The sequence below is a fragment of the Vombatus ursinus genome, unplaced genomic scaffold (assembly GCF_900497805.2).
Source record: "Vombatus ursinus unplaced genomic scaffold, bare-nosed wombat genome assembly UNPS02014778.1, whole genome shotgun sequence".
Lineage (NCBI taxonomy): Eukaryota > Metazoa > Chordata > Mammalia > Diprotodontia > Vombatidae > Vombatus > Vombatus ursinus.
In genome coordinates this window covers 52,857,267-52,885,141 of record NW_020954556.1, presented here as the reverse complement: position 1 = coordinate 52,885,141, position 27,875 = coordinate 52,857,267, and the positions used below count along the sequence as shown (strand labels likewise).

The window sequence follows — 27,875 nt, the reverse complement described above, 5'->3', positions numbered from 1 at the left end:
TGTGTGTGTGTGTGTGTGTGTGTGTGTGTGTGTGTGTGTGTGTGTGTATTCTAAGAGACATCCAGTATCTTGATTTGTTTGCTTGGCTGTACATGTTTGTTATGTGGGAGGGCTTTTGCTTGGGAAAAGTGAACTGGTAGGTAGGGAGAGACAAATCAAAAAGAACATTAGTAAAACATTTTAAAAGTTAAATTTTTTTGTTTAGGTGACACTTTTGAAAATTATCTATTTTATGAAAACATAATTCTGCTTCCATAACCAGTTTAATAGTAGGACTGTAGAAATCCCCCCTTTTAATCATATTTAACTATAAATAATTGCAAACCACATTTGATTAACTGCATTGATTATAAGTTTATAATGAACCATTTAAAATTTCTACTCAGTTATGGGGGGGAAAGAGATTCAAGGTCTTTTACTCCTCCAAATGAATTTTGTTATTATTTTGCTAAGTATTAATAGTGGATAGAGTGCTGGAATTGCCATCAAGAAGATGTGAGTTCAAATTTGGCTTCAGACACTTAGTAACTGTATGACCGTGGTCAAGTTATTCAGCCTCTCTCTGCCCTATTTTACACAACTCTAAAATAGGGATAATAGTAATACCTACTTCACAAGGTTGTGATGGGGATCAAATGAGATAATATTTGTAATGTGCTTATTATAGTCCATGGCACATAATAATACTTAATATTAAGTATTAACAAATTTTTTTTCCTTCTTTCCTTTCTTCCCTTCTTCCCTTTCTTCCCTTCTTCCCTTTTTACTTCCCTTCCTGCCTTTCTTCTTCTTTCTCCTTTCTTTTTTTGGTGAGGCAGTTGGGGTTAAGTGACTTGCCCAAAGTCCCACAGCTAGTGAGTGTTAGGTGTCTGAGGTCGGATTTGGACTCAGGTCCTCCTGACTCCAGGGCCCATGCTCTATCCACTGCGCCACCTAGCTGCCCCCCTCCCTTTCTTCTGTATGGTGAAAGAACATTGAATTTGAAGCCAAAATCATATGTGATTTTGGTCAGGTCACTTAATTTCCCTGTGCCTCAATTTCTTCATCTGTAAAATGAAGAATATGGTCTAGATTATCAAAGATATTTTCCAACTCTTAAACCTCAGATAATATAGAATTTAGCTATACTACTTTGTATCACATTTTCATAAGATCATAAGATTGGATAATATTTAAAGAGGTATGGAAAAAGCATGCTTATAGTTTCAGTGAAGTGATCTCCTTGTCTGTATTAGAACATGGCATTGGGAGAAATGAAAGAAAACAACATAGCTATTTTTGGAGAATTGGATAGATGGATTTAATTTCCAATCTTTGTAATAAAATTTGAAGCTATTATTGTATGATCCAATTCAGGGGTGGGGAACCTATGGCCTCGAGGCCACATGTGGCCCTCTAGGTCCTTGGGTACAGCCTTTTGACTTGAGTCCAAGTTTTACAGAACAAATCCTTTTGAGGACCTAGAGGGCCACATGTGACCTCGAGGCTGAAATTTCCTCACCCCTGGTCTAATTAATTAATTCTTTGTTGCAATATTGTAATCATGGCACCATAATCCTACAATCATAATTTTACTTGGCACCCTGAATTACTTTTTTAAAAAAATGTGATTCTTATGAAAGAATGAAATGAAGGAAAGTAGGCGTATAGAAGACATAGAATTACCTGGATTCAAATTATAAAGCAGTAATAATAAAACCATTTGGTTAAAAATAAAGAAGTAAATCAATAAACAATAAAAATAATAGCTAACATTTATATAGCACTTTAAGGTTTGCAAAGCACTTTACACATATTTCATTTTATCCTTACAGCAACCCTAGAGGTAGGTGCTGTTTTTGTCTCCGTTTTACAGATGAGAAAACAGAGTCAGACAAAGCTTAATTGATTTGCCCACAGTCACACAACTAGAGTGCAAGGCCAGATTTGAATTCAAGGTCTTTCTGACTCCAAATCCAATATTCTGTCTATTTCACCACCCTAGCTAACCCAGAGGCAAACATAAAAGAGCAGTGCTCAGTAAATGCAAGAACACAAAATACTTGGGTAAGGGCTCCATAGCTACAAGTTTTAAATGTAAACTCCAGTGTAAAATCCAAAAACTTTTATTTTTCATAGCTTAGTTGGAAAGATTGTACTACTCAGGTAATTTGACAGCTAGGAAAAGAATGGAGAGAATCAGCTCTGCAGTTGCTGATATCCAAAGGAATATGATAGAATTTAGAAATCCTACTTTGAGTTATGTGTATATACACACATACATATGTGTGTATATACACATACATATGTACAAATATAACACCAGGCCTTTATCAGTTAATAGTTTCTCTTCTAATTTTAAATGCACTGATTTTGTTTATGCAAAAACTTTTCAATTTTATGTAATCAAAATCTTCTGCAGTCTTCTCTATCCTTTGTTCATGAATTCTTCCCCTAACCATAGTTGTGAAAGGTATTTTCTTCCTTGCTGCTGTAAATTTAATAATGTTGTGACCTTTTATATCTAAATCATGGAGCTTTGGTACATGGCATGAGATGTTGGTTTGTAGCTAACTTCTGCCAGATTGCTTTCTAGCTTTCCAAACAGTTTTTGTGGAATAACATTGTTACCTAGTAGTTGGAAGTTTGGGGGTTTATCTGACACTGATGCTGTGTTCTTTTGATTCCAAATTCACCAAATATTTTTTTCTTATGTCAGAACAGTTAGAAAATCTATATAGAAGACTAGGAAGTAATTTTTGATAGTCATGCCTTACACAGAGAAGGGACTTAGTAAGTGAATTACACCACCTTACAATCATAGATTTATAACTGAATGAGACCTTTTAGGTCAGATTTCCAACCACATTATTTTAGAGATGAGGAAACTGAGGCCCAGAGTAGTTAAGGAAGTTGTTGCAGACGAGTAGTAAGTTACAGAACTGGGCTTTGAACTCAGGTCCTCTGAGGCCAAATCCATCATTTTTTCAACTGCTCCAAGGATTTTTAGAGATCTTAGGATCATAACTTTAAGACTAGAAGGAATCTCTGAACCCATTTAATTTATACCAGGAGTGGGGAACCTTCGTCCTTTAGGCCATATATGGCCCTTTAGGTTCTTGTCAAGTGCTGCCCTTTGACTGAATCCAAACTTCACAGAACAAATCCACTTAATAAAGGATTTATTCTTATAACTTGGACCCAATCAAAAGGCCACACCCAGTGACCTAGAAGGCCACGTGTGGCCTCACGGCCACAGGTTCCCCACTCTTGATCTATACCCTTCCTGACTTCCCTTCTCTCCTTCCCCTTCTATCAGGCTGATGAGGAAAAAGACTTATAAAGATTAAGTGACTTTCCTGAGGTCCCACAGTAAGTGAAAGAACCCAGATGTGAACCTAAGTCCTCTGACTTCAAATCTAGTACTATTTCCACTATCCTATGCTGCTTCTGAATTAGCTAATACAACTGTCCCTCAAGGAGAAGTTGGAGCCCAGAGTTCCCCAGCTACCTATATAAACAAAGATTCAAACCCATTTCTTCTGACTCTAAATCACTATTGGCTCTACATTGAATAGTTTCTTTTTAAAATTGAATTTCCAGGGATAATGATAGCAGGACTAGTTATTTGGCAGATTTTAATGGCATTTAACATAGTAATTAATTTGACTTGTGATATTTTGCTTTATGACTCAAAGGAAGAAGTGGTTTACACCATGAGAGGCAAGTCCCTACATGTTGTATTATAACATTATATGTCATGTATGTTGTAGAACTTCGCCATTTACCATTTTCCCTGAGTCACTATTAAAGTAATTAACAAAGTATAAAAATGTTTACTGTTTATTTACATGTAATCTGAATCTGAGTTAAGTTCTAAATGATAACTTGTACACTGAGCAATCAGTTTGTAGACTTTTTAGTCTGTTTTTACTCAGACAGGATGTCTTATAATAGCTCACATTTACATAATGCTTTTCTTACAACATCCTTAGGAGGTCAGTAGATTGTTTTAACATCCTGGAAATGGTTTTGGCAAGTTTATATTTTATGCTTTTTGAACAGCCTTGAATTCCTAAAGTTTGCTTTGCTCTACTCAAGGATTTTTAGCAGTATTTATGAATTACTCAAAGGAATGATACATTTTTCAACTCAGAAGTGACCAATATTTGTTACTTGTTTTTTTCTTGGGGGGGGATTATGTTATTTCCTTCCTGTATTTATACGGTTTCTTTCCTGTATTTAATGTAAACTAAACAAGCTTAGCACCTGTTGAGCAATTATTTGCTGTACCGAAAGATCTTTACATATACAAAAGATCTTTAGCCTTTTGTGCCTTTATATGTTAGCAATTCGTTCTATATCCTTTATTCAGAAAACAGTGTAGCTAAGATCAAACACTGGATATAAGGTGATGAACTGAAGCTATAGGGTTTTTGTTGTTCATATAAACATATTTATATGTGTGTTTATTCATATATGCTATATATATATATATAATAAAATTTATACAAGATGATAATGCAGATAGGCCCATTTTGCATAGTAGGCACATCTCTTGCTTTTTATTGGGTCCGTTTATTGAGAGAGCAAGTCAGATTTTATCTACTATAGATTTTTTTAAAAAGCATTCCACCAAATACAAATCTTTGCTAATAATTTTCATAAGTTGACAGTGCTCTGTGTAGAGTAATGTTTTTACTTTTTTATTATTCTAAATTTGTTTCTTGCAGATCTGAAAAGGAGTATTCCTAGGAGTGGTGTATGCATTAATTTAAAACTCTCATTTTTATAGCACTTTACAATGTATAAACAACTCTGTGAGATAGGCAGTGCAAGTGTTATCTTTATTTTACAGATGGGAAAACTGAGATCAGTGAGGTGAACTGATTTGACTAGAACCATACAGATAGTAAATGTGAGAGCCAGAAGTTTAAACTAAGGTTGTTTTCTCCAAGGCCAGTACTCCCCACTGCGTATCATGTTTTTCCTATTGTCTCTTACATGGTTATGTAAGTAATTCTTGTTGAACTTGCAGGCCACTAAAACTCCTGGTTTGGTTTTGTGGGTAGTGGAAGGGAGTTTGCTCACATTAAAAAAAAAAATCCAAATTAAATGTTTAATTATGTAGATTGTTGATTAAAAAAAACAAACTCAACATTCAGCATTAGTACAGCTATTCAAACTTGCATAGTAATTATTTACATTTAAATTAATTGTAAAGTATATCATATATCAGCTTTTTAACCATTCTAAGTCATCATCAAGATACTTTGGCCATTCTTTTTCACTTTTTTTGCTCATAGTTACAGTCAGTATGTATTTCATCTTTATGGATTTTTTTTCCCCTGTATTCATAAATATCTTCTCAGATTTTTTTTTTTTGTATTCTTATTTGTTGGTCTTATTTGCATTGTGGTATCATATTATATACCTTAGAAGCCTTCTAATCCAACTCTTCCATGAAAGTATTTTCTCTTCTACATACCTGAGAAGTGATCACCTTGCCTGTGCTTAAAAACTTTGAAAGGAAATCTGTTAACTCTAGAAAAAACATATGCCACTTTGGGATTACTTTAATTGTTAGGAGGTTTTTCCTTCTGTGACATATAAAAAGTTTTAGAGACATAATTACTGAGTAAACTAATCATTTTATTAATTATTGCTAACAGATAATTAATGAAAGGGGTCAGTGGTCCTCTCAAACAGCTTCTTGACACTTAAAGTACTTGGAAGAATGGGTGTTCCCCAGGAGCAACAATCAGCTCTGACTAAGCTCTGACAGTTAATGAAAGAATGAATATTATAATGAGAGGTGGGCCTAATCTAATGAAGGACTGGAGACACAGGACCTTGGTTATGTCCCTTGTACTCTCAGACCACTGCCAGCCCCCAGCAGTCTAGACATAGGATCTACCACCACCCAAACCTGAGTAGAATACAATGGACTTCCCCACTTATGTGGGGTCTGAACAAGATTAAAGAGAAAATTTATCTAATCTTATTATCAGCAATGTCCTTTAGATGCTGATTTGACCTACTTGAGAATGAGGAAATAGGAAGGGAAAAAACCCTGGATTTCCCCAATAATTGGTTATTTAATAATCATTTCTCTCACTTCCAAAATCTGCCTCTTTGTAACTTCCAACAGTTGCTCCCTAGTTCTGTCCTCTGTGGCCTAGAAGAAGTAACTGTCATTCCCCTGCTTAAAAACGTTTAGTGGTTCCCTGTTGCCTCTAGGTTGAAATACAGACTCTTCAATTTAGCATTTAAAGACTTTTACTAGCTGTCTCCAGTCAACCTTCCTAGGTTCACTGTCTCCAAATCCATCATACTTTTAACTGGACTACCTTGCCTTCTGTATGCTGTCATATGGATTTTTTTAAAAAGCTTTTTTTTTCTATTAATTAAATTTACTTTATCTTTTTCATTGACAAGTAAAGATGATCAAAAACAAAAGACAAAAAAATAAAAAGTAGTAAAAGACTATAAGAAAAAATAAATTTAAAAAGACGTGTTATGTACTTAAACAACTTCTACCTGAATACTGCAACCTGAAACATCATTTATAATAAAAAAAAAATCATATATGGACAATGATTACAGTAATTCCATATAGAAATTCACCAAGGGGAGGGAAATAAGCATTTATATAACGCTTACTCTGTGCCAGGCAGTATGCTTATCTACAAATATCGTCACATTTGATCCTCATAATAACCTTGTCATGTAGTTGTTGTTATTATCCTTATTTTGTAGTTGAAGAAACTGGGGCAAACAGAAGTTAAGGGTCACACAGTGAGTTAGACATCTAAGGCTGGATTTGAATTCAGGGTTTCTATCCACTGTGCCATCACATGCCTCATAAATTGTTGTAACAAGAAGACTAAATGAACCTGAAAAACACCATAATCGGGAAGCAGTTGACTTTCATAAGCAGAGAATTATTGTAGCCAGTGGCCGCACTGGTTTTTATTCTATGTCCATTTGTAAAATCTTATGGAGAAGTATGATGGCTTGTTATAAGCACTGTCACCTCATAAAACAGAAACCACTGAGAATAAAATCATTTTAAAGAGAGTTTAGTGAGAGACTCAACTAAAGGTTACCCTGAGGGCATTTAAGGATGAAAATAGAAGACTGAAAAAAAAAAAAACAGAAAAAGGTAGAAAAGATCTGTAAAGATTTTTGTAAGCCAATTTCCCCCCCCCAATTACTATAGAAGCACCACATTTGTACTCTTAACATCACAGTCTTATATTTTCACGTAGAAGAAATAGAAATGGTACTAACGAGAACAAAGACAGGAAGAGCAATAATGGATTAGACCAAATGTGTATATAGAGGAGATAGCTGCTGCAGAAGACTCAGGAGATAGTTGAGGGACCGATTCAAGAAGCAGTCAAAAGAGGGGGAAGATAGCAAAGATGTGGACAAAAATCTCAGACCTAACTAATACTGGAAAAAAAAAAGGGGGGACTTGGAGAACATCTAACAGCCTATATATACATAAAATGTTTCTGAATCCTATTCATATTCATCAAGGACTTCTTCAATGAGGGTGTAAATAAGAAAAAGGAAGCCTTTCATAAGTCATATCACACACTAGACCACATCTTTACCATCACACAGTTGACAGGAATGAGATCCCACTCTTTTTGTTCGATTATTTTAAAAGCTTGATTAAGTAGAGCAAAATGCCATATTTTCAAAGCAAAATATTTACCATTCATACTTTGTACTCCTTCAAGAGCCCTTGAAAGATATAACCTTCTAAACATAAGTAGGCACGGCATAGAACTAGGAGATATATGCTTTCCAAAGTTGTTTGCCACAGTAGTGAAATGTCCAAGAGGTCCATAAGAATTCAGATTAACCATCTGCTCAGGAAGAACCAAGTGGATGAAGACTTTCTACTGCCCAGATTTTTCTCTGGGTGTAAATGACTAACCTTTCAAATTAATGAGTTTGGCCCATAATTAATCAGGAAGAGGAGAAAGGGCTGGATTACTATTAAGAATTTGAACTATTCCTGTATTGAACCTCAACCTTCTCCCTGAAACAAAGACCCATCTTTTTAATCAGTATTCAGTTGATAATGGTGTATGGATTACAAGTCATATAATCCTACACTTTCCAAAGAATTAAAAATAGGTATTGCACAGAGGGAAATGTAGACGTGCATGGTGGGTGTAATCAGGCTGTAACATATAACAACTAAGGAACTTGGAAGAATGGAAGGTAAAAGATCTCTTTAGAGAAATGGAAGCATAAAGACTGAACCTGTACTTTCATTGGTATAGGGAACTCCTGGATGAGGAACCTCCCTCTCCTAATATAAATCAGGACCTCTGCAGCTTAGAGTCTTAGAAATTTGCCTAGAGCTCTGAGAAGATGTGTGACTTCCCCAGGGTCACATAACTAGTATGCGTCAGAGCAGCATAGGAGCAGAAAAAGAAGATGGGCTAATTACTGAGGTAAGAAAAAAAAATTGTCCATCGTGTCTGATGGATCTCTAGTGGGACAGTTATAGGAGAACGTGAACATTAGTTACTTAGAACCATGAATGGATTGCCATCTGCGCTGTTAGAGGGAAAGTCTTAATTGATGAATTTACAGGTCACTCAAGCATAAAATAGATAACTTTTCATGCAAGTTTGGCAGGCTTTTCCCTTCCTAGTCAGTAACTGTTCACTTATTAATGATCTGTGCTTAGTTGAAATTTTTCTTTCTTAACATGTGCTATATAGGTTACCTCACAAAAGAGACCTAAAAAAAGGCCTTTTTTTTTTTAAAATAGAAGTGTCTTGCTTCTCTTATGTTTGTTGTTCTCTAACAGGATTAGTGTCTTTAACAGTCCTTGAAGGATAGTCTCCATGTTAAAGATAATCTATTATTAACTAAAGAATTATTTTGTTTCAGCTATTAACCCTTCCACTGATATATGTAAAAATGTTAATTTTAATACTACATTATTTAATGGACAAATATTCCATGTTTAAATTTTGATGTTTTACATAAAGTTTTGGTAAGTAGCCACATAGAGATCCAAGAATCACTAACTACACAATACAAGGAGTGGAATAAGGTATTTAAAAAAAAAAAAAAACAAACCCTGGAAAGTGTTAACCAAAAGCAATATCACAAGTCCATGAGACATACATTGCAACTGGATTTATTAACAAGAGAAATGAACGTGCATGTGGAACTCTACACAGCTACAAGTTCACAATCCAAACAGAAGCAATTTATGAAATTGCAACAAAGGGAGGAGGAAGGACAGAAATCTCCCCCTAAATGGGAGTGGCATGGGAAGAAGAAAAAAGCAGTAGGGGTAGGGAAAGAATTAATCCCACCCTGAAGAGGGGGAGGAGGAAGGCAATGGCAAAAGGAGCATTCTTTTCCCTTGGGAACTGCTAGACCATGAAGATAGGATGGTCCCAGCTGCACAAGCAGTTTCTCAGTCTAGTGCAGACTGACTGGCTCCTGTAAGGACGCACAGGGAGTCCAGCTTAGGGGGCAAACAACAAATTATGTCAGCTGGGGGTGGGGGACAGCTTCATCCTTGACATGTTCAGGGCTTCCTGTATACTCTAGGTCCAGTGTGTCTGAAAAATATGGCAACTCAAGAAGACACCTTCAGGGGTGCCATTAACAAAAGGTAGGAAAGGATGAGGTTATGCAAGGCTTTAAAAATGAAGGAATTTTATATTTGATCAGAGGTTATGGGGAACTACTAGAGTTTACTGAATTGGAGGTAGAGGGCAATAACATGCTATGTGATCTGTGCTCTATAGGGGGATGGACTGAAATAGGGACAGTTATCTTATGAAAGAGGTATTATTTCCCCAAATGCTATTATCCTCATTTTATACATAAGGAAATTGAGGATCATAGAAATGAAATGACTTAACCAAGGTTGCTGAACTAGTTAATGGGACTAGGGTCTCTTGATTCCAAATCCAGTGCTGTTTTTATTACACAGGTAGTTCTTCCAAACAACAAAAAGTTCTGCAAAGAAGTTACTGCTAGAAATAAAAAAATAACGTATATGCATGTATGAACAGATTTATTGACCACAAATCAGACTCACTAATAGCAGTAACTATGTATGAAGGGATTTTCTTTCTTTCCTTCTTTTCTTTTTAATAAAAGTTTATTGCTATCTTTTATTTTTATGTCACCTAAATTTTTCCCAGTGCCCTTCTGTCTCCCTCCCAGAGGACCATCTCATATAACCAAAGCATTTTTTAAAAGGGCAGGGGGTTGGCGGGGGGGGGCAGGATTTAACAAAAGTAATCAGTATATTGAAAAAGCCTAAAAATATATGCAGTGGTCCATATCTATGGACTTCCCAACTCTTCAAAGCAGATAAAGGGAGATAGATACTTCTTTGGGGCCATTCTTGTTCTTTGTAAGTCTTAAGTATTCACTTTCAGGTATTTACTGGTGCTTCTTTCCATTTACATTGTTGTAGTCATTATATATATTGTTTTCTCGACTTTGCTTATTTTACTCTGCATCAGTTCATATAAGTCTTTTTATGCTTCTCTGTATTCCGTCCTAGCTTTCTTCCTGTCTTCTAGACTTTAAAACCAAGCCTCTTGCTGCTGTCTCCCAAGCCAACCTTCATTCCCCTCCCACCCCTTTTCCTGACTTCTGGATTTCACAACCATGTCACTGTGCTGACTTCATCTCTCCCATTCCCTCTCCTCTACTTTTCAGCTACCATTTTTGTATTGCCGTCTCCCATTAGAATGTAAGTTTGAAGAAGGAAACAAACACGTATCAAGTGCCCACTATATGCATTTTGCTACGTGCTGTTATCTCATTTGGTCCTTACAACAAAACTTGGGAGGTAGATGCTGTTATTATCCCCATTTTATATTTGAGGAAACTGAGGCAGACAGCTTAAGTGTCCCACAGCTCTAAAGTGTTTGAGACTAGATTTGAATTGTAGTTTTTCGGACTCCCCAGTGCTCTCTTGTGATTTGCATGAGGGCAGTGACTGTTTTTGTTGTTATATTGTTTCATTTCGCTTGTTTTGGTTTGTTTTTGCTTCTGTTTGTATACCCAGTGCTTAGCATAGTGTCTGACACATAATAAGCCCTTAATAAATATTTGTTTCCTTCTTTCATATTCATCATATTCATTTCTTACAGCACTGTAATACTCCATTATATTCATATACCATCATTTGTTTAGCTCTTCATCAATCAATAGATGTACTTACTTCGCTTCCAGTTCTTTGAAGTGAGTATTTTAGTGCATTTGAGGACTTCCTTAGGATCTCCACCTACCAATATGATCTCTGGGTCAAAGCATATGGACATTTTAGGCACTTTTTTTTGCATAATTCCAAATTACAGGATGTTTATACTGATTCACAGATGTGCTAATGTGCCTGTCTTTCCACAGCCCCTCCAACATTAACTATTCCCATCTTTTGTCATCTGCCATTTTTTCTGAGTATGATTTGAAACCTCACAGTTGTTGTAATGTACATTTCTTCCATTAATGATTGGGAGCATTCTTTTGTATGATTGTTTAATAGTTTGTAATTCTCCTTTTGAGAACTGTTTGTTCATATTCTTTGACTACTATTAGAGAATGGCTTTTGGATATAGATCTAGATATATAAATACATAATATCTAGATATACAAGTACATATATATAGATATATAGCCCAAAGTCATATAGCTATTGACCATATATATCTTGTATACCGAACCCTTATCTGAGAAATGTGATAGAAAGTTTTTCTGATTTAACCATTTCCCTTCTTATCCTAAATGCATTAATTTTGTTTGTACAGAAGGTTTTCCATTTCATAGAATCAAAAGTATTTTATCCCTTGTGGTTGCCTGTATCCCTTGTTTGGTTAAGGGTATATTTCATATTCTAAAATATGTTCTAAGTGGATATGTGACCTTAAGATTAAAGGTTATAGTATAAAAATATTGAAAGAAAAGCAGATCATATCCTTCTCACGGCTATGAGATGTATTCTTAACCAAACATAGGTTAGTGGCAATTATGAAAGATAAAATTTATAACTTTGATTACATGAAACTAAAAGCTTCTGCACAACAAAATTAACACACATGGGATAAGAAGGGAAGCAGTGATGAGGGAAAAAAATCTTCATAACAATCAGACTTCTGATAAGGGTTTGTATCCAAAATACAGAAACAATTAGAATATAAAACAAAAGCTATTATTCAGTAGTCAGAGGATATGAAGAAACAGTTCTCAAAAGAAGAATTGTGAAGTAATAACCACATGAAAAAATGATCCAAATCACTAATAATAAAAGAAATATAAATCGAAACAACACTGAGATTTCACCTTACACCTTGCAAAATGCAAGATGACAAAATTGAAAGATAGCAAGATGTGAGTAGTTAATGTTAGAGAAGTTAAGGGAAGATAGACACACCAGCCAGTTGTTAGTGAAGCCATGAATTAGTACAGTCGTTTTGGAGTTATGTAAATAAAGTGACTGAAATATTATACTCTTTGATTCAGAGATTCTGCTACTTGGCCTGTACACCAAGGAATTCATGAATAAGAAGACTGTCTCTATACTCACCAAAATTTTTGTGTTTTGCACTTTTTGCCATAACAAAGAATTACAAACAAACTAGATGCCCATCAGTTGGGAGTGGCTAAACAAATTGTGGTACATTAATTTAATGGGATAATACTATACTATGAGAAGTGATCAATATGATGAATACAGAGAAGCATGGAAAGATCTACATGAGTCTGATGCAGAGTGAAGTAAGCAAAACCAAGAAAACAACATATAAAATTATTAGAAAATCAAATGATAATATCTGTACAGTACTTAGCACAGTGCCTGCACATAGTAGGCACTAAATAAATGCATGTTTCCTTCCTACAAAAATGTAAATGGAAAGAACAGCCACACACACACACACCCCCCAAAAGAAATGTTAAAGAATTACTGAGAACCATGGCTTCAAAGAATGGATATGAGAAGACACCCTCACACCCCTTTGCAAAAGTGGGAAAGGTTCATTGTACACATTTTCAGACTTTTTCAACATATTGGCCAGTTATGCTAACTTTTTTCTCTTTTCTTTCTTTGAAAAATATTATGTTATGATATAGCTCTCAGAGAGGACAAAGAGAGATTGTGCGGAAATTATGGTAATATAAAAATAACATCAACAAAACACTTTTAAAAATAAAAAAAATGTGACTCCTACCCATTGCAATGAAACTTACGTGATCTACTTCTCTTCTAATTTTTTATAGCGATCTTTAATTTTAAGGTCATATAAATTTTGAATTTATTGTTGAATATGACATATTGGTCTAAGCCTACTCATTTCCAGAAGTTTTTATCAAATAGAGAATTCTTTCCTGAGTATTTTATGTTTTGGGATTTATGGAACACTGGGTTGAGTTCCATTTTTTTCTGATTCTCCCTTGTCTAATCTGTTTTGTTGATCTACATCTCTATTTTTAGCTAATACCAAATGGTTTTGATGACTGCTACTTTATATTATAGTTTGAGGGATGGCAGCATTTTCATACATTGCCATGTATACAAATCACAACTAATGCCCTCAAATTGATAAAAAGTAACTATTGATACCTGTTCTCTCTGTTTCTAGTCTGTCCTGTCTCTAAGCCATTCTTGACATAGCTGCCAAAATAATCTTTCCAATAATAGGTGTGACCATTGTCAAAGAAAAAAAATCTGTAGTCTTGAATTTAGGCACAAACCTGCCGGGAAAAAAAAACAAACCTTATTTTGAAATACAATTTTAGATTATTATAAACCTAGGCATTTTTCAGCTTAGAGAGAGAAATGTCCAAACTGACAAAGTCTTCTCCTTCCATTGGATAGCTCTGTAATAAAAGATATTTTTAAGTTCGAATTCATACCATTTTTGAACAAGGAATATATTTCACAGTTAAGATTGTGCAGGCTGGCCAGAATTTAGGTAAGTTTTCTTCATCAAGCAGAATGATAGTCACTAAATTTTTTGCATTCTTTTGGAGAATCATTTTCCTAAAACCGTTCAACTCTGGCCACTTCCGTTAACTGAAACTTCTTCCTCCACTGAGGTGAATCATTAGTGCCTATTCTCTTAAGGGGAGGGAGAAAGAGACCACCACTTCTAGGTAGAACAGTCAAAGACCCCTTTCCCATATCTGGTCACTAGCCTAATTACTTGAGGGAAGTGTTTCTTGGCCTTACTTTAGAGAAGGGAGCACAAGATACTATTTCAGAGTTGAGATTAAAGACTGATGGGGTTTCTCTCTCAGATTAGTGCAAAGACTTCAGACTAAGGAAATTTTAAAATGCTTTCATAATATTTCTAAAATATTTGTTTACCACTTCATTCCCTTCATTCAAAAACCATTTATGGAATCTGCATTGGGGGCGGAGCCAAAATGGCGGAGGGAAAGCAGTGACTTGCTTGAGCTCTCCCCCCAGACCCCTCCAGATATAAAAAATGCCTCTAAACAAATTCTAAAGCAGCAGAACTCACGAAAAGACAGAGTGAAACAAATTTCCAGTCAAAGATAACCTGGATAGTTGATCGGAAAGGTATATCGTGCCAGGTGGGGAGAGGAGCGCAGTTTGGCGTGGGCACACAGGCCACAGCGAACCTGGAGCGGGCCTTAGAGGACTGAATCACAGGCAGCTGTGGCAGTTTCCAGACTTCTCAACCCACCAATGCCAAAGACAACTTAGAAAGTCAGTGGGAAAAGTCTGTACTGCGGTGAGAGAAAGAGCTAGGTCTCAGCCGCCCCCAGGGCCGCAGCTGTTTCCTGAGCTTCTGGCCCCACAGACTGAGGGGGAATTGAGTGGCTGATCAGAGAGGGATTTCAGGGATCTCTTTGCCAGTGTTGAGGCAGGAATCTCTTGCTTTGTCCGTGCTTGGATCTGGGTCACAGTTCTGAGGGGCGGTCCTGGGGCAAGGAGGAACGCTGGTGTGGTGAAGCTTGTTGTGGCGGTGGAGAGAAAACACCTCGCCCCTTATCATAGCACTTTGGAAGAACTGATTCAGGTCCCTAGAAGTATCTCTGAAAACAGCTGTACAAATCCCTGAAACTTGGGACAGTACATTCTCCACATTGGAAGCAGACTTTTACCTTAACAAAGAGTTTAAAACTCAAGTAATTGGCTGGGATCATGAGTAAGCAGCGCAAAAAGAGTCAGACTATATTATCGTATTTTGGTAACGAAGAAGATCAAAACATACAACCAGAAGAAGACAACGAAGCCAAAGCTCCTACATGCAAAGCCTCCAAGAACAATATGAATCAGCCCCAGGCCTTGGAAGAGCTCAAAAGGGATTTTGAGAGGCAGGTAAGAGAAGTAGAGGAAAAACTGAGTTTTGCAAGAAAATCATGAAAAACAAGTCAATAGCTTGCTAAAGGAGACCCAAAAAAAATACTGAAGAAAATAACACCTTAAAAAAATAGCCTAACCCAAATGGCAAAAGAGGTCCAAAAAGCCAATGAGGAGAAGAATGTCCTCAAAAGCAAAGTTGGCCAAATGGAAAAGGAAGGTCAAAAGCTTGCTGAAGAAAATACTTCCTTAAAAATTAGAATAGAGCAATTGGAAGCTAGTGACTTTATGAGAAATCAAGACACTGTAAAACAAATCCAAAAGAATGAAAAATTAGAAAACAATGTGAACTATCTCATTGGGAAAAGAACTGACCTGGAAAATAGATCTAAGAGAGGGAATTTAAAAATTATTGGACTATCTGAAAGCCATGAACAAAAAAAGAGCCTAGACATCGTCTTTCAAGAAATTATCTAGGAAAACTGCCCTGATATTTTAGAACCAGAGGGCAAAATAGAAATTGAAAGAATCCACCAATTTCCTCTTGAAAGAGATCCCCAAAGGAAAACTCCTAGGAATATTGTAGCCAAATTCCAGAGTTCCCAGGTCACGGAGAAAATATTACAAGCAGCCATTACATTACATTAAGGGACTGCAGGGCATGGAATATAATATTCTGGAGGGCAAAGGAGATAGGATTACAACCAAGAATCACCTACCCAGCAAAACTGAGTATAATTCTTCAGGGGAAAAAATGGTCATTCAGTGAAATAGAGGACTTTCAAGCATTCTTGATGAAAAGACCAGAGCTGAATAGAAAATTTGATTTTCAAATACAAGACTCAAGTGGAACATGAAGAGGTAAACAGGAAAGAGAAAATCATAAGAGCTTTTTATGGTTGAACTGTTTACATTCCTGCATGGAAAGATGATATTTGTAACTCATGAGACCTTTGTCGGTATTAGGGTAGTTGGAGGGGAAAAAATTATATGTACGTATATATAGATATAGATAGATAGAAGGCACAGGGTGAGTTGAAAATGAAGGGGTCATATCTAGAGAATAAAATTAAGGAGTGAGAGAGGATTATACTAGGAGAAGGAGAAAGGGAGAGGTAGAACGGGGTAAATTATCTCACAAAAAAAAAAGAAAAGGCTCTTACAGTGGAGGGGAAACGGGGGAACGTGAGAGGGAATGAGTGAATCTTATTCTCATAGAATTTGACTTAAGGAGGGAATAACATACACACTCAATTGAGTATGGAAATCTGTCTTACCCTACAGGAAAATAGGGGGGAAGGGGACAAGAGAGTAGGGGGATGATAGAGAGGAGAGCAGATTGGGAAAGGGTGTAATCAGAAGCAAATACTTCTGAGGAGGGTCAGGGTCAAAAGAAAGAGTAGAATAAATGGGTGGGCAGGATAGGATTAAGGGCAATAGAGTTAGTTTTTCACAGCATGTCTACTATGGAAGTGTTTTGCATAACTGCACATATATAACCTATATTTAGTTGCTTGCCTTATCAATGAGGGTGGTGGGGAGGGAAGAAGGGAGAAAATTTGAAACCCAAAGTTTTAGAAACATGTTTAAAAAAAATGTTTTCACATGCAACTGAGAAATAAGAAATACAGGAAATGGGGTACAGAAATCCATCCTGCCCTACAGGAAAATTGAAGGGGAAGGGTATAAGACAGGGTGGGAGGAGAGATAGAAGGGAAGGCAGACTAGGGAAAGGGGTATTCAGAATGCATGCCACCTTGGGGTGGGGGGAGGGGCAAGATGGGGTGAAAATTTGGAACTCAAATTCTTGTGGAAGTAAATGTTGAAAACAAAACAATAAATAAAAATTACCGTTAAAAAAAATATGGCACTCCCCATTTTACCTACTTTTCTAGCCTTATCTTATACTATTCCCTGTCATGAATTCTACATTATGGTCAAAATGGACTACATTTGACTTTGTCAGAACTTGACACTTCATCACTCCCATCTGTGCAGTGGCACAAGTTTTCCTTCTTACTTGGTATGCATTTTCTTTTCATCTTATTTACATCATAGTGCTGCATTCAGATGCATCTGAGAGACGGTGATTGTAACCAAGCCCTTGGGGAGGGACTTTGGAAGGAAGGAATATTTATTTATATGAATTTTTATTGCACATTCTGCTCATCATTGGGAGGTATTTAATTTTCTTTTACAGTCTGAGTAGAGAAAAATAATTCTTATTTTAATACCCTACATGAAGACTTGAGACTTTCTTGCCAAAATTTTAGTTCATCATCTAGTAAACATGGTTTCCAAAACATAAATTGTAATTCTCATGCTATTCGTTTTTGTGTTAGCTGTGTTTTTTATGTTTGTGTAAGGAAGGTACCTAGGTACCTTCTTCTCATTGCCCTTCTAATAAGGAATTTTTTTTTCTGGCACTGATGCGACTCATGTCCAAATCCTTTGTCCCAAAGATCCTTTTGCTAGCTATATATATATATTTTATATTTTTGTATAGATATAGTTAGTAGGAAATGACTGGAAGCAAAGTATACCTATGATGTGGATATTTCTTAAACATGAATGTAATAGAATATTAGTGTGCCAAAAGAAATAATGAATGTGGATTTAGAGAAACATGGGAAGATTGATATGACATGATAAAAAATGAAGTAAGCATAACCAGGGAAAAACATACACAAAGACTACAGTAATACAAATAGAACAAAAAGAGAAACTGAATGCTTTTTAATTACAGACCAGTGAGCCTGGCCTCTAGAGAAAATTTGTTAAAATGCACTTTCTTCATTCGATTGCAGAAATGGAGGGGACTACGGGTATGAGACATTATAGATATAGTCAGATTTGGCTGTTAGTTGATTTTGGTGAACTGATTCTTTTTTTTTTCCTGTTTTGAATTGTTTAAGGGATGGTTTGCTGGACAGGGAAGTGAAAGACTATTCAGAAATGAAGGTGATATAGGCAGCTAGGTGGCGTAGTGGGTGGGATTCTGGGCCTGGAATCATTAAGACCTGAGTTCATATCCTGCCCCCAACATTGATTAGCTCTGTGACCCTAGGCAAGTCACTTAACCCCTATTTGCCTTAGTTTCTTCATCTGTAACTGACCTACCAATTTTGCAGTGAGGATCAAATGAGATGATAAATTTAAAGCTCTTAGCACAGTACCAGGCATATGTTTTGTTAAGTTGTTTTTCAGTCATGTCCAACCCTCTGTGACTCCATTTGGGATTTTCTTAGCAGAAATACTGAAGTACTTTGCCATTTTTTTTCTCCAGCTCATTTTACAGATGAAGAACTGAGGCCAACAGAGTTAAGTGACTTGCCCAGGGTCACATAGCTATTAAGTATTAAGGCCAGAGTTGACCTCAGGAAATGGGGGACTCTTCCTGACTTCAGGGCCAGCACTCTTATCCACTGTGGTACCTAGCTGCCTTTCTAGCACATAGTAAGTGCTATATAAATGATAGTAATTGTTATGTAAAAACAAGATAGCAAATTTTGTTTTTGGATTATAAGTGAGACTTCTATTTCAGGAATAATATCAGAAATTCAATAAACTTATACTGTTGGATTATTGTAGTATAAAATTGAGGGCAGAGAATGTTTTATCTACCAAGAACCACTGATCAGTAGGAAAAAAATTCTATAGAGTAGATAAAAGTAAAAAGCAATTCCTAATTTTCTTTTCAGTGAACAAGCAATTTTTTTCCCTTGAGTAAACACTGCAATTTCCTTTCTGTTAAAATTTAGAATAAGAAAACAAACTTTATTCAAGAAATACCATTCATTCAATAAGCATTTATCAAGCATTACTTGATGCCAGGCACCATAATAAGTGTTAAGTTACAAAGACAAAAATGGTACAATCCCTGTCCTTAACTAGTTAACATTTGTTTTTTGACTGGACCTGTGATTTTATTAGTGTAGAGAACTCCTGGTGAGGAAATTTCCTTTGCCAATGCTATTACACATCAGCCCTCCAATTAGAATCTTAGATTTGTCTAAAGTACTGAGAGGCTAAGTTGTTTGTCCAGGCCAAAGTAGCCAGCATATACACCTTCCTGACTTTGAGGTCACCTCTCTCCACTGGGCAATGCTGCCTCTCTACATTCTTTTGTACTGTCTAGAAATTCACCTCATTCCTTGCCTCAGTTTACACCCTCATCCTCTTTATGAGCTGGAGACTTAGGATAAGGGGACCTTAGGAAACCTGGAGAGGATCTTCTTTCTCATTCCTAGCCCTACTTTTCCCTTTTTTGTCTAGAGGATAAATAGGATACTATGCTGAAGATGCCCACTTAGTAGTTAAAGCCTGTGTGACCTTAATCCAATCACTTAACTTCTGTGAGCCTCAGTTTCCTCATTTGTAAAATAAAGTTAGACTAGGAAAAGGAAAGGGATATATTCAGAAATAAAGGTAATGTAAATTTAGAATAGAAAACAAAATCTTACCTAAGAAATAAAATCATTCATTCAACAAGCATTTGTTAAGCACTTAACTGTATGCCAGATATGATGTTCAATGCTAAGGATACAAAGACAAAAATGGTACAATCTTTGTCCTCAGAGAGCTTACAGTTCCTTGGTTCTTTCTTGACTGGACCTGTGCTGCCTTCTAAAGTCCCTTCCCACTATAGGTTTATCTGTCTATAGATAGATAAACATATATGCAAATATATATACTTTACTGTTTGATATTCCAAATTTTTAAGTAGGCAAGTAGCATAATAGACCTCTTATAGAATGCTTTACATGCATTATCTCACTTGAGCCCCACATTTATCCTGTGAGCTAGTACAACAGATACTTCCTCAATTTTACATATGAGGAAATTGAGACTGAGAGGTTATATATCTAGTACAGGATGTTAGATTCATACTCACTTCTTCCTGATTCTAAGATTCAGCTCCCTGCCCACTAGACAATATCGTTTAAACTGGATTGGAATTGAAAGATATAAGGAGAAAAGAAGATGATACAGTAGTTTATATGAGGTGATGAAGACTTGAACTGGGTGATGGCAGTGAATGGAAAGGAAGTTATGGGTATGAGGGACATGGAGGCGAAATCAACAGGATGATGATGGGTTGGTAAAGAAGTTAATGATGACCGAAGTTTTGAGCCTGTACTGTTAACAGGAATAGAGGCTGGTTGAAGGAGGAATAAATGATTTCATTTTAGATGTTTTGACTTTGAGGTGCAGGAAGTCTTGGCAGTTAAAACGCAGGATTGGGGCTCCAGAGAGAATTATGGACTGAAGACTTTGGGCATCAACATAGTGCTGATAATTTAAGCAGTGGCAATGAAGATGAAGAAAGAAAGACTATCTTAGAGGAAAGGAAAAGTTAGAGGAAGTAAAACTAGTATAGTGTTCTGTCACTTTAGCAATGGAAGGGAGTTTCAGTGAGTTGGTGAGCAATCTCAGATGCTACAAAGAGACCAAGGAAAATGAGAAAAGGCCATTGGATTTGCTGAATAAGAGGATATTGATGACTCTTAAGAGAATAGTTTGTTTTCTAGAGGGTCGTCATAGGAGAGAACCAAATTAGGAGGGGCTGAGGAGTGAGTCAGATTAGAGTGGAGTATTGACTGTTCTTTCAATGAATTTGGCAGTGATACGATGGAAAGAGAGAATGTTAGTGTCTATGGCTTGATCAGATCGGAGCTTATGGGAAGGACTTTTGATGGGAAAAGTTCTTACAGAGGTTGTGCTAAAGGGCACAGTAGAGGGTGCTAGCGAGGAGCATCCCTTCCATAGCAGAGGGTAGGGTGAAGTTACAGAGATTTTTGAACTGGAAAGAAAAAGAAACTAAGTAAGTTCACATTGGATGGCCTAAGTCTTCTTGGTAAACTAGGAAGTAGGCCACCAGGAAGCAAGAAAAGGTAAATAAATGTGCTGCCTTTCCATAGTGTGATATGTGTATATGATTGTCTGTAAGACATGCACTTTGTCACTATTGTGGAGATAGGTTTCTGGACCAGTTTGTGTTGTGTCCAGTTACCATAATCTGTCACCAAGGCACAGCATTTGCATTTAAAACCAAATTTTAAAAAACAGGCTCACTTTTTTATTAAATGTTTGGTGGAGATACTAAATACCAGAGGAAAAGACAAAAAAATGGGTATTGGAAGAAAAAGGTAAAAAGGTTATGGAATATTTTAAAACCTAGGCAATTCCTTTAATTTTAGTGGAACTGGAGTGTTTCAAGTGGAAGACGATTGGCTCTGGAGTAAGAGGACTTGAGTTTAAGTCTCATCTTTCCTGTTGATTGCCTTGGTGGCATTGAGCAGCTCACTTCATCTGCTGAGTGTCATTTGCCTCATACAAAAAAATGAGGGATTGTTCTAGATGATTCTCTCCAGCCCTTATGATCCCATGATCTAAGTCTGAAAAGGAATTATCCATTGTACAGGTTAAATCTTATTATGATAAACTCCAAAATCCATTTGTGATGCTGCAGTTTTTAAAGTTAGATATTACTTAAAATAAATGAACTATCACTTGGAAATCTTTTTGTTTATATATAAAAATTTGGGGGAAGGACATTTAAATTGGATCTTTTATTTAACCTTCAAAATGCTTAATATATTTTGAAAGCAGTGATACATATTTTCTTAGAAATTCTGACCACATATTTTTGTATATAAAAGTGATTTTTTAAAATCAACTTTGTTCTCACTTTTTCTCGATTTTCTTTATAGTGCCCTACATTTTATGGATTTCTATCCAATAAGTTTTTGTTATTGTGATTGTGTAATCTAAGAGTGATAGTAGTATTTTCTTAAGGTCAGTATTAGGAACCTAAAGTCCCCCCTCACATGTTGGGTTCTGAAGTGATAGTATGTATATTCAAATTTACAAATGAATATTTGGTAAAACAATTTATGTATTTTGGGGGCTATGTAATTTTCTAGGGGAGGAGTTCTTAACCTTGGGTTTATAAAAGCCCCAAGGGGTCCATGTATACATTTAAGGGGGTTAGTGAAGTTGTTTGTTTTTTTTAATATATTTTTATAACTATCTCAGTATAATTAATTTCCCTTGTAATCCTACATATTTTATTTTATACATTTAAAAAGATTGAGAAGGAATCCATAGGTTTCACCAGACTGCCACAGGGGCACCTAACACAAAAAACGTTCAGAAACCCTGTTCTAGGATTACTTACTCTAAGTCTGTCTTCAGCTCTAAAACCTTAGGTAGTTACTCCCTGAAAATTGATTAGTTGTCATAATTGCAAAAGGCACATATTTAATTCTGAGCCAAAAATCTATAGATATTGTTTATCATCTTTGAAATTATACTTGTGATTTCTTTACTTCTCTGTGGCTTTTGATTGACTTTCCTGTTGGCTAGCTTTTTTCCAGCTTGTCATCTGGCCAGATAGATTATCTGTTACTTGGATTTAGTCTTGATTCATGACAGAACAAAACAATTCTTTAAGTAGAACTTTCCTTTTGTTGTATTGTACAACATAATCGTTTTGTTTCTATGTTTATTTAACTTGCGAGGTGTTAAATTTGCCCTTCTCAATTATCTGCATAAAATTTGAAAGTATCCAAATCATATGTACACTGGAGATAAAGTACATAGTATCTTATTATAAATATTTTTGTTTTGAGATTTAGCATCATAAAGTCATTCTGCCAGTTGGCTTTAGTAGTAGCTACCAAAAAGAGTCAATGTTTATCATTCTTATTAGTTCACCTGGGCTTTGAGATTTTGTAAGAAACAAAGTATGACTATATTACAATTTGAATTCAGATTTATAATGTTGGAAATTATTTTTTTCAGATTACAAATCATATAAGTGTATATTCATTCATTTTTTAATTTCTACAAATAGTTTGAGAATCAGTAATTTAAGAAGAATGGCTGTGGACTTTTTACTCTTGGTTACATCCATTTTTATTTCAGTAAAATTATTGTAATATATCTGCCAAAATAACTTTCAGCATTGAAATCTTGAAACATAGACATTTTCCACTGATTTAAGAAAAATCTAATTATACTCTAATTTTCTTTAAATGGAAGCAAGTCACATTTTGTACATTTTTTAAAAAGACAAACAGGAAATGACTTTTATTTTTAAGAAAGACTGTTCTTTTGACTATTAGGAAGAAATTCTGTGCCTGGGTTTCAGACTGATTTTATTTTTGGTTTATGTTTTAGAAGGTAAACAGTTCTGTGGGTTAAGGCAGAGTTTTAACTGTGACTAATAGAAGAGTTTTTAAAAATTGTACTTTGGGACTAGCACATATTGTAGTGAATATGCATGTGGTACATTTATTCAAGTATTTCTGTTGCCTGAAGTTTAGCCACGCCCCAAAGCAGCCTAAATTTTTGTCTATATCCCACCCCGTTTTGCCTTTGTGCTGTCTGCTGGCACTTTCTGGATCTCATTTTGCCTCCTTCCCTTTGTCTCCTTTAATAAATGAGAAAAAACAAAAACAACAGTTTTCTCCAACTGAACAAGCAAAGAGGTTGGAGAAGAGAGATACCTTGAGAAGTTTTTATTTGTGCCATTACAGAAGTGCTTTGTGGTGGGCCATCTGGATTGGGAGGATTTCCTCAGAATTCCAAGTATGCCGTCAGATTTAGAGAGCTGGGATTTGTTCTGAAACTCTGGGAAGGCAGCAGGAAACGTAGACAAGAACTGGTTTATAGTGCTTGTAATGTAGGTGGCAAGAATGGAAGACAGCTTGCCTAGTCTCAATTCACTATGTGATACTTCCAAACTTGTGAACTTCTGCACTGGTAATGTATCTTTCTTCTTTCCTGGGAATTCAAGTGGGGCCTCACAAACTTTACTACTCATGACAAAAAGAGTCTTATGTTAGAAGACTAAAAGAATGAATTTTCCCTTGATCAGATCTTTTTCAAACACATGTATGTCAATAAGTAGTATAAATGTTTGCCTACTTTTTTTTTAAAGAAGTACTTTAATTTCATTTAACTCTGAACCCTCTTTTTAAACAAAGATACACGCTTGCCAAGGAGTCATACTAGTTTCTTAGAGATCAGTTTAAAGAACTAAAAAGAAAGGTCTTTCTAATAATTAAGTACAACTGCATAAAATTACAGAACAGTATGAAAGTAACTTAAATCATAATGTGGAAGGAAAAATTTTCATAGTAGTTTTAAAATTGAAATCTAAATCACGTAAATAATCAGAAATACCTAACTGAACTTGGAGCTTTTGTTTTTTAAGAAGTCTAAGAAACTTTATCTAAAATTGCATTAGCTAAATGTTTTAATCTTTACATTAAGGCTTTGAAAGCAACCACCTTAATTAAAGGGGTACTGGTAGTTAGAAGTGGTTAAAAAAAATTCTACAGGGTATAGTAATTGTAGAAAGCATCTAGTATGATTACAAAATTGGTTTCCTCAATTTTCTTTTTTCCTTTTAAATTGTGCTTGCATGTAGATTTTTATGACTATTTTTACAAAAAATTCTTTACGTCAAAGGGTATAATTGATTTTCTGACTTTAATGATTATTATTTACAAGTATCTTTTCAATCAAAGGGCACTTTTAGTTTAGAATAGTAGCCATCAAACTGCAATATGTTAAGAAACGTTTTTTAGCTTTAACTGTTAAGCTGACTAGAAAGAACTTCTTTAAGAAAACCTAAATGTAGGTGTCACATTAGATAAATAGAAATAATTTATTGTATAAATAGACAACTTTGTATTAATCCCTAATTTAAATGTATAAATATATATGAAATCCTTTGACTATAAGATTCATATCTATATTTGATTTTCTGTGATAAATTAGCTATTTCAGAATTCTAAATGCTTTCAGTTATGAAATTTCATTCTTCTAAGGTATAATAATTTGTAAGCCATTTCTGCCTTATGTTTAAAAATAGATTTAGGTAATCTTTACAAAAAGAACACTGTAAAATAATGTGGTTGAACTCAGTACCTTCAGTGTAAATTTGCTGATACATAATGACAAGTCAGAATCTCTCTGATGAAAAGTTTGTATATTTTTTATAGCAATACCAAATGAGACAGATCTTTTGTCATTTAATTTGGACATTTACATCTTTCTAAAGTTAGTGCTGAAAATGTATATTTTTATGAAATTGTAATTTTGGTTCCATTTTTATGTAGTGGGTAGACAGATTTACAAAAAAATCCAACTTTTTCAGAATATGATGAATTGAAAACATTTACTGTACAATTAATATTCAGTTTTTAAAGGTAGTCATTATATAATTTTTATCCTGCAAGAAATCTAGTGAAAACAGTTTTCTTGGAACCCAAACTAGTCTTATTAAAACAGTTGGTTCACCTAAATTCTGCATTTTCTATTTACTGTATCAAATTTTAAACCCCATTTAATTAGAGACTATGGCTGTTGTGCATTCTTTGATTAGATATACTCATGAGTCCCATTTCCATTACATAATTATGTTTTGCAATGCACATTGACCCCAGGGTTCCCTACTGTAGTGCCATGGGAGTGCTACAGAGAACTCATAAGGGTGCACCGGCATATTTTAGATTTTCAAGGGAAACACAGTCACTCAGATTACTAGTTTAGGGTAATTCATAGTTGCAACGTAAAATTGTGCTACATTCCCTTCTAATTTTCAAATGGTTGAAATGTGGTTTTGTTTACTCATAGCTATTCCAGTAACTTCTCTACTTACTGGTTTGTGATGCTTTATCTTTTCACAGCTTATTTTTGGCATTGTGACTATGATAAAAAGCAGGTACCACACAAAAATCATTGTGGAGTAGGAAATCAGGGCAGTGTCCAATCTAATTGAAAGATTTGAAAAATTGTGCAGTGCCCAATAGGTGCACACATTCTGTTATCAAGTAATCATGGTTATTTAAGAATGAAATAAAAATGTTATCTTTTTCTTTCAGTTTTTGTGTATTATTTTTTCAAAAGGCTACTAAGTTGTTAAGACATAAATACTTATTAAGCTGTTTTAAACCTAATTACTTAACCAGAACTGTTAGGTATTAGTTTTGGCCTAGAGGGTGCTGAAAAAAAAATGCTGAGACAATGAAGGTTCCATGAACTGAGAAAGTTTAGGAACTTTTGCTAGCCTGTCATGTAGATGAGAACTAGATCAATTTGTTTCTTTAAGTGCTCATGAGATTTAGACAAAAAAGGAGGTGTTTTACCTCATGCCTGCTGTGAAATTTCCCATTCCTATCTCTCACCTCCCACCTGAACCTAAATAATTTGATGGCCTAGAAGTGTTTAATTGCCTGCATAGAGGTTTATATTTAGAAAAAGTACCTCAGAGTAAAGTTAATTTTTTGTTTATTCTTTATTTTCTCACTGTGAATTCCTTTCTTGTCTTTGCTACTCTAAACAATGGTCAGAAACATGGTTAAAGAGGAGCAAATTAAAGGTACTTCTGACTTTGCACTGTGTGCTTCTAAAGAAATACAGGTGTCATGGTGGTGAGAGCATACTATAGAGTATAAACCACTGCTAGCTTTGCTCACTTCCTGTCTTCCTCTTTGGTATTCCCATTTCTAGCCATGTTTATCTTTGGAAATGAAGAATAATTTATAGAACTTCATTCATAGATTGTAAACTGTGTTTGTAATTAACTTATTTACCTTAAAGTTTTGAAAACAAAAATGAAGCACCATATTACAACACTGCAAATATTAAAGCGCTATATGTAAATGCTAGTTGTTACTGTTGTGATTGATTTTATTTTCAAAACTACTTGCAAGTACAAATATGTCATTAGAACACCTAATTCTCAACCTTTTAGAGTACTTTACATAGCCTTTTACTTTGGGATTGATTTTTGTGATACTTTATGTTCTCTCACTCTAGCCCTCAAAACATGAAACAACTTTTCTGTGACATATTTGTTGTTTTTTTTTAAATAAACTAAAATAACTTTGACTTAGGAAAGCTCTATTCCTCCTGAGATTATGTGAAGTACTTGAGGTTGGAGAGAACATCAGGTGTCAAAGAACAGGGTTTTAAAACATTTAAAAATAATCCTAAATGGAAATTAATTTTTTTTTGTTTAAAACAATAAACATTAATAGAATAATAATTGAACTCTCTAATTCACATAGTGTCTCATTTTCTGTTCTGGTTATAGCTACTGATGACAAAACAATTGAATCAGTGAAAACTGAAGAATCAGGCTGATGTGTTGGTATTTACATACATACACACACACACACACACACACACACACACAGTGTTAACAGTATACAGGGAGAAATACAAAGTTACTAACCATGCTTATGTTTCATTGTTGAGTTATTCTTTTCTGGTGGGTGGTTTAGGTAATATGAACATGATAAAAGTCTTATTTACCTGTAAGATTCTAAGTGTCTATAAAACGTACATACAAAGAAATGCTGATATATTGTAGAGAGAAAGTGGTAACGTGTAAGATGCTACCTTCCTGATCCCATGAATATAGTAACCTTGTGAGTACAATAAGGAAATTGGATTAGATGACAGAATCTCAGAGTTGGAAGAGACGTCGGAGTCCATTCACCTACATGTCCTCAAGGTATCCCAAATTCACCATGTCCAA

The 27,875-nt window shown here is 35.2% G+C and overlaps 1 protein-coding gene across 4 annotated transcripts in view; it reads left to right on the top strand.

Annotated features, from left to right (window-relative positions):
- The window catches only part of EML4 (EMAP like 4), a 177,772-nt gene that overhangs the window by 34,555 nt on the left and 115,342 nt on the right, over positions 1 to 27,875 (top strand). Inside the window, exon 1 of one of the 4 annotated variants that reach the window (XM_027865091.1) lies at positions 23,904 to 24,085. The exons of 1 other annotated variant lie outside the window; for it this stretch is intronic. In XM_027865091.1, the coding sequence (XP_027720892.1) occupies positions 24,019 to 24,085 (67 nt within the window). In that variant the 5' untranslated portion in view covers positions 23,904 to 24,018. Of the gene's footprint in view, positions 1 to 23,903; positions 24,086 to 27,875 lie in introns of those variants that run through there. 2 more of the 4 variants (XM_027865090.1, XM_027865092.1) reach the window with 2 other exon arrangements.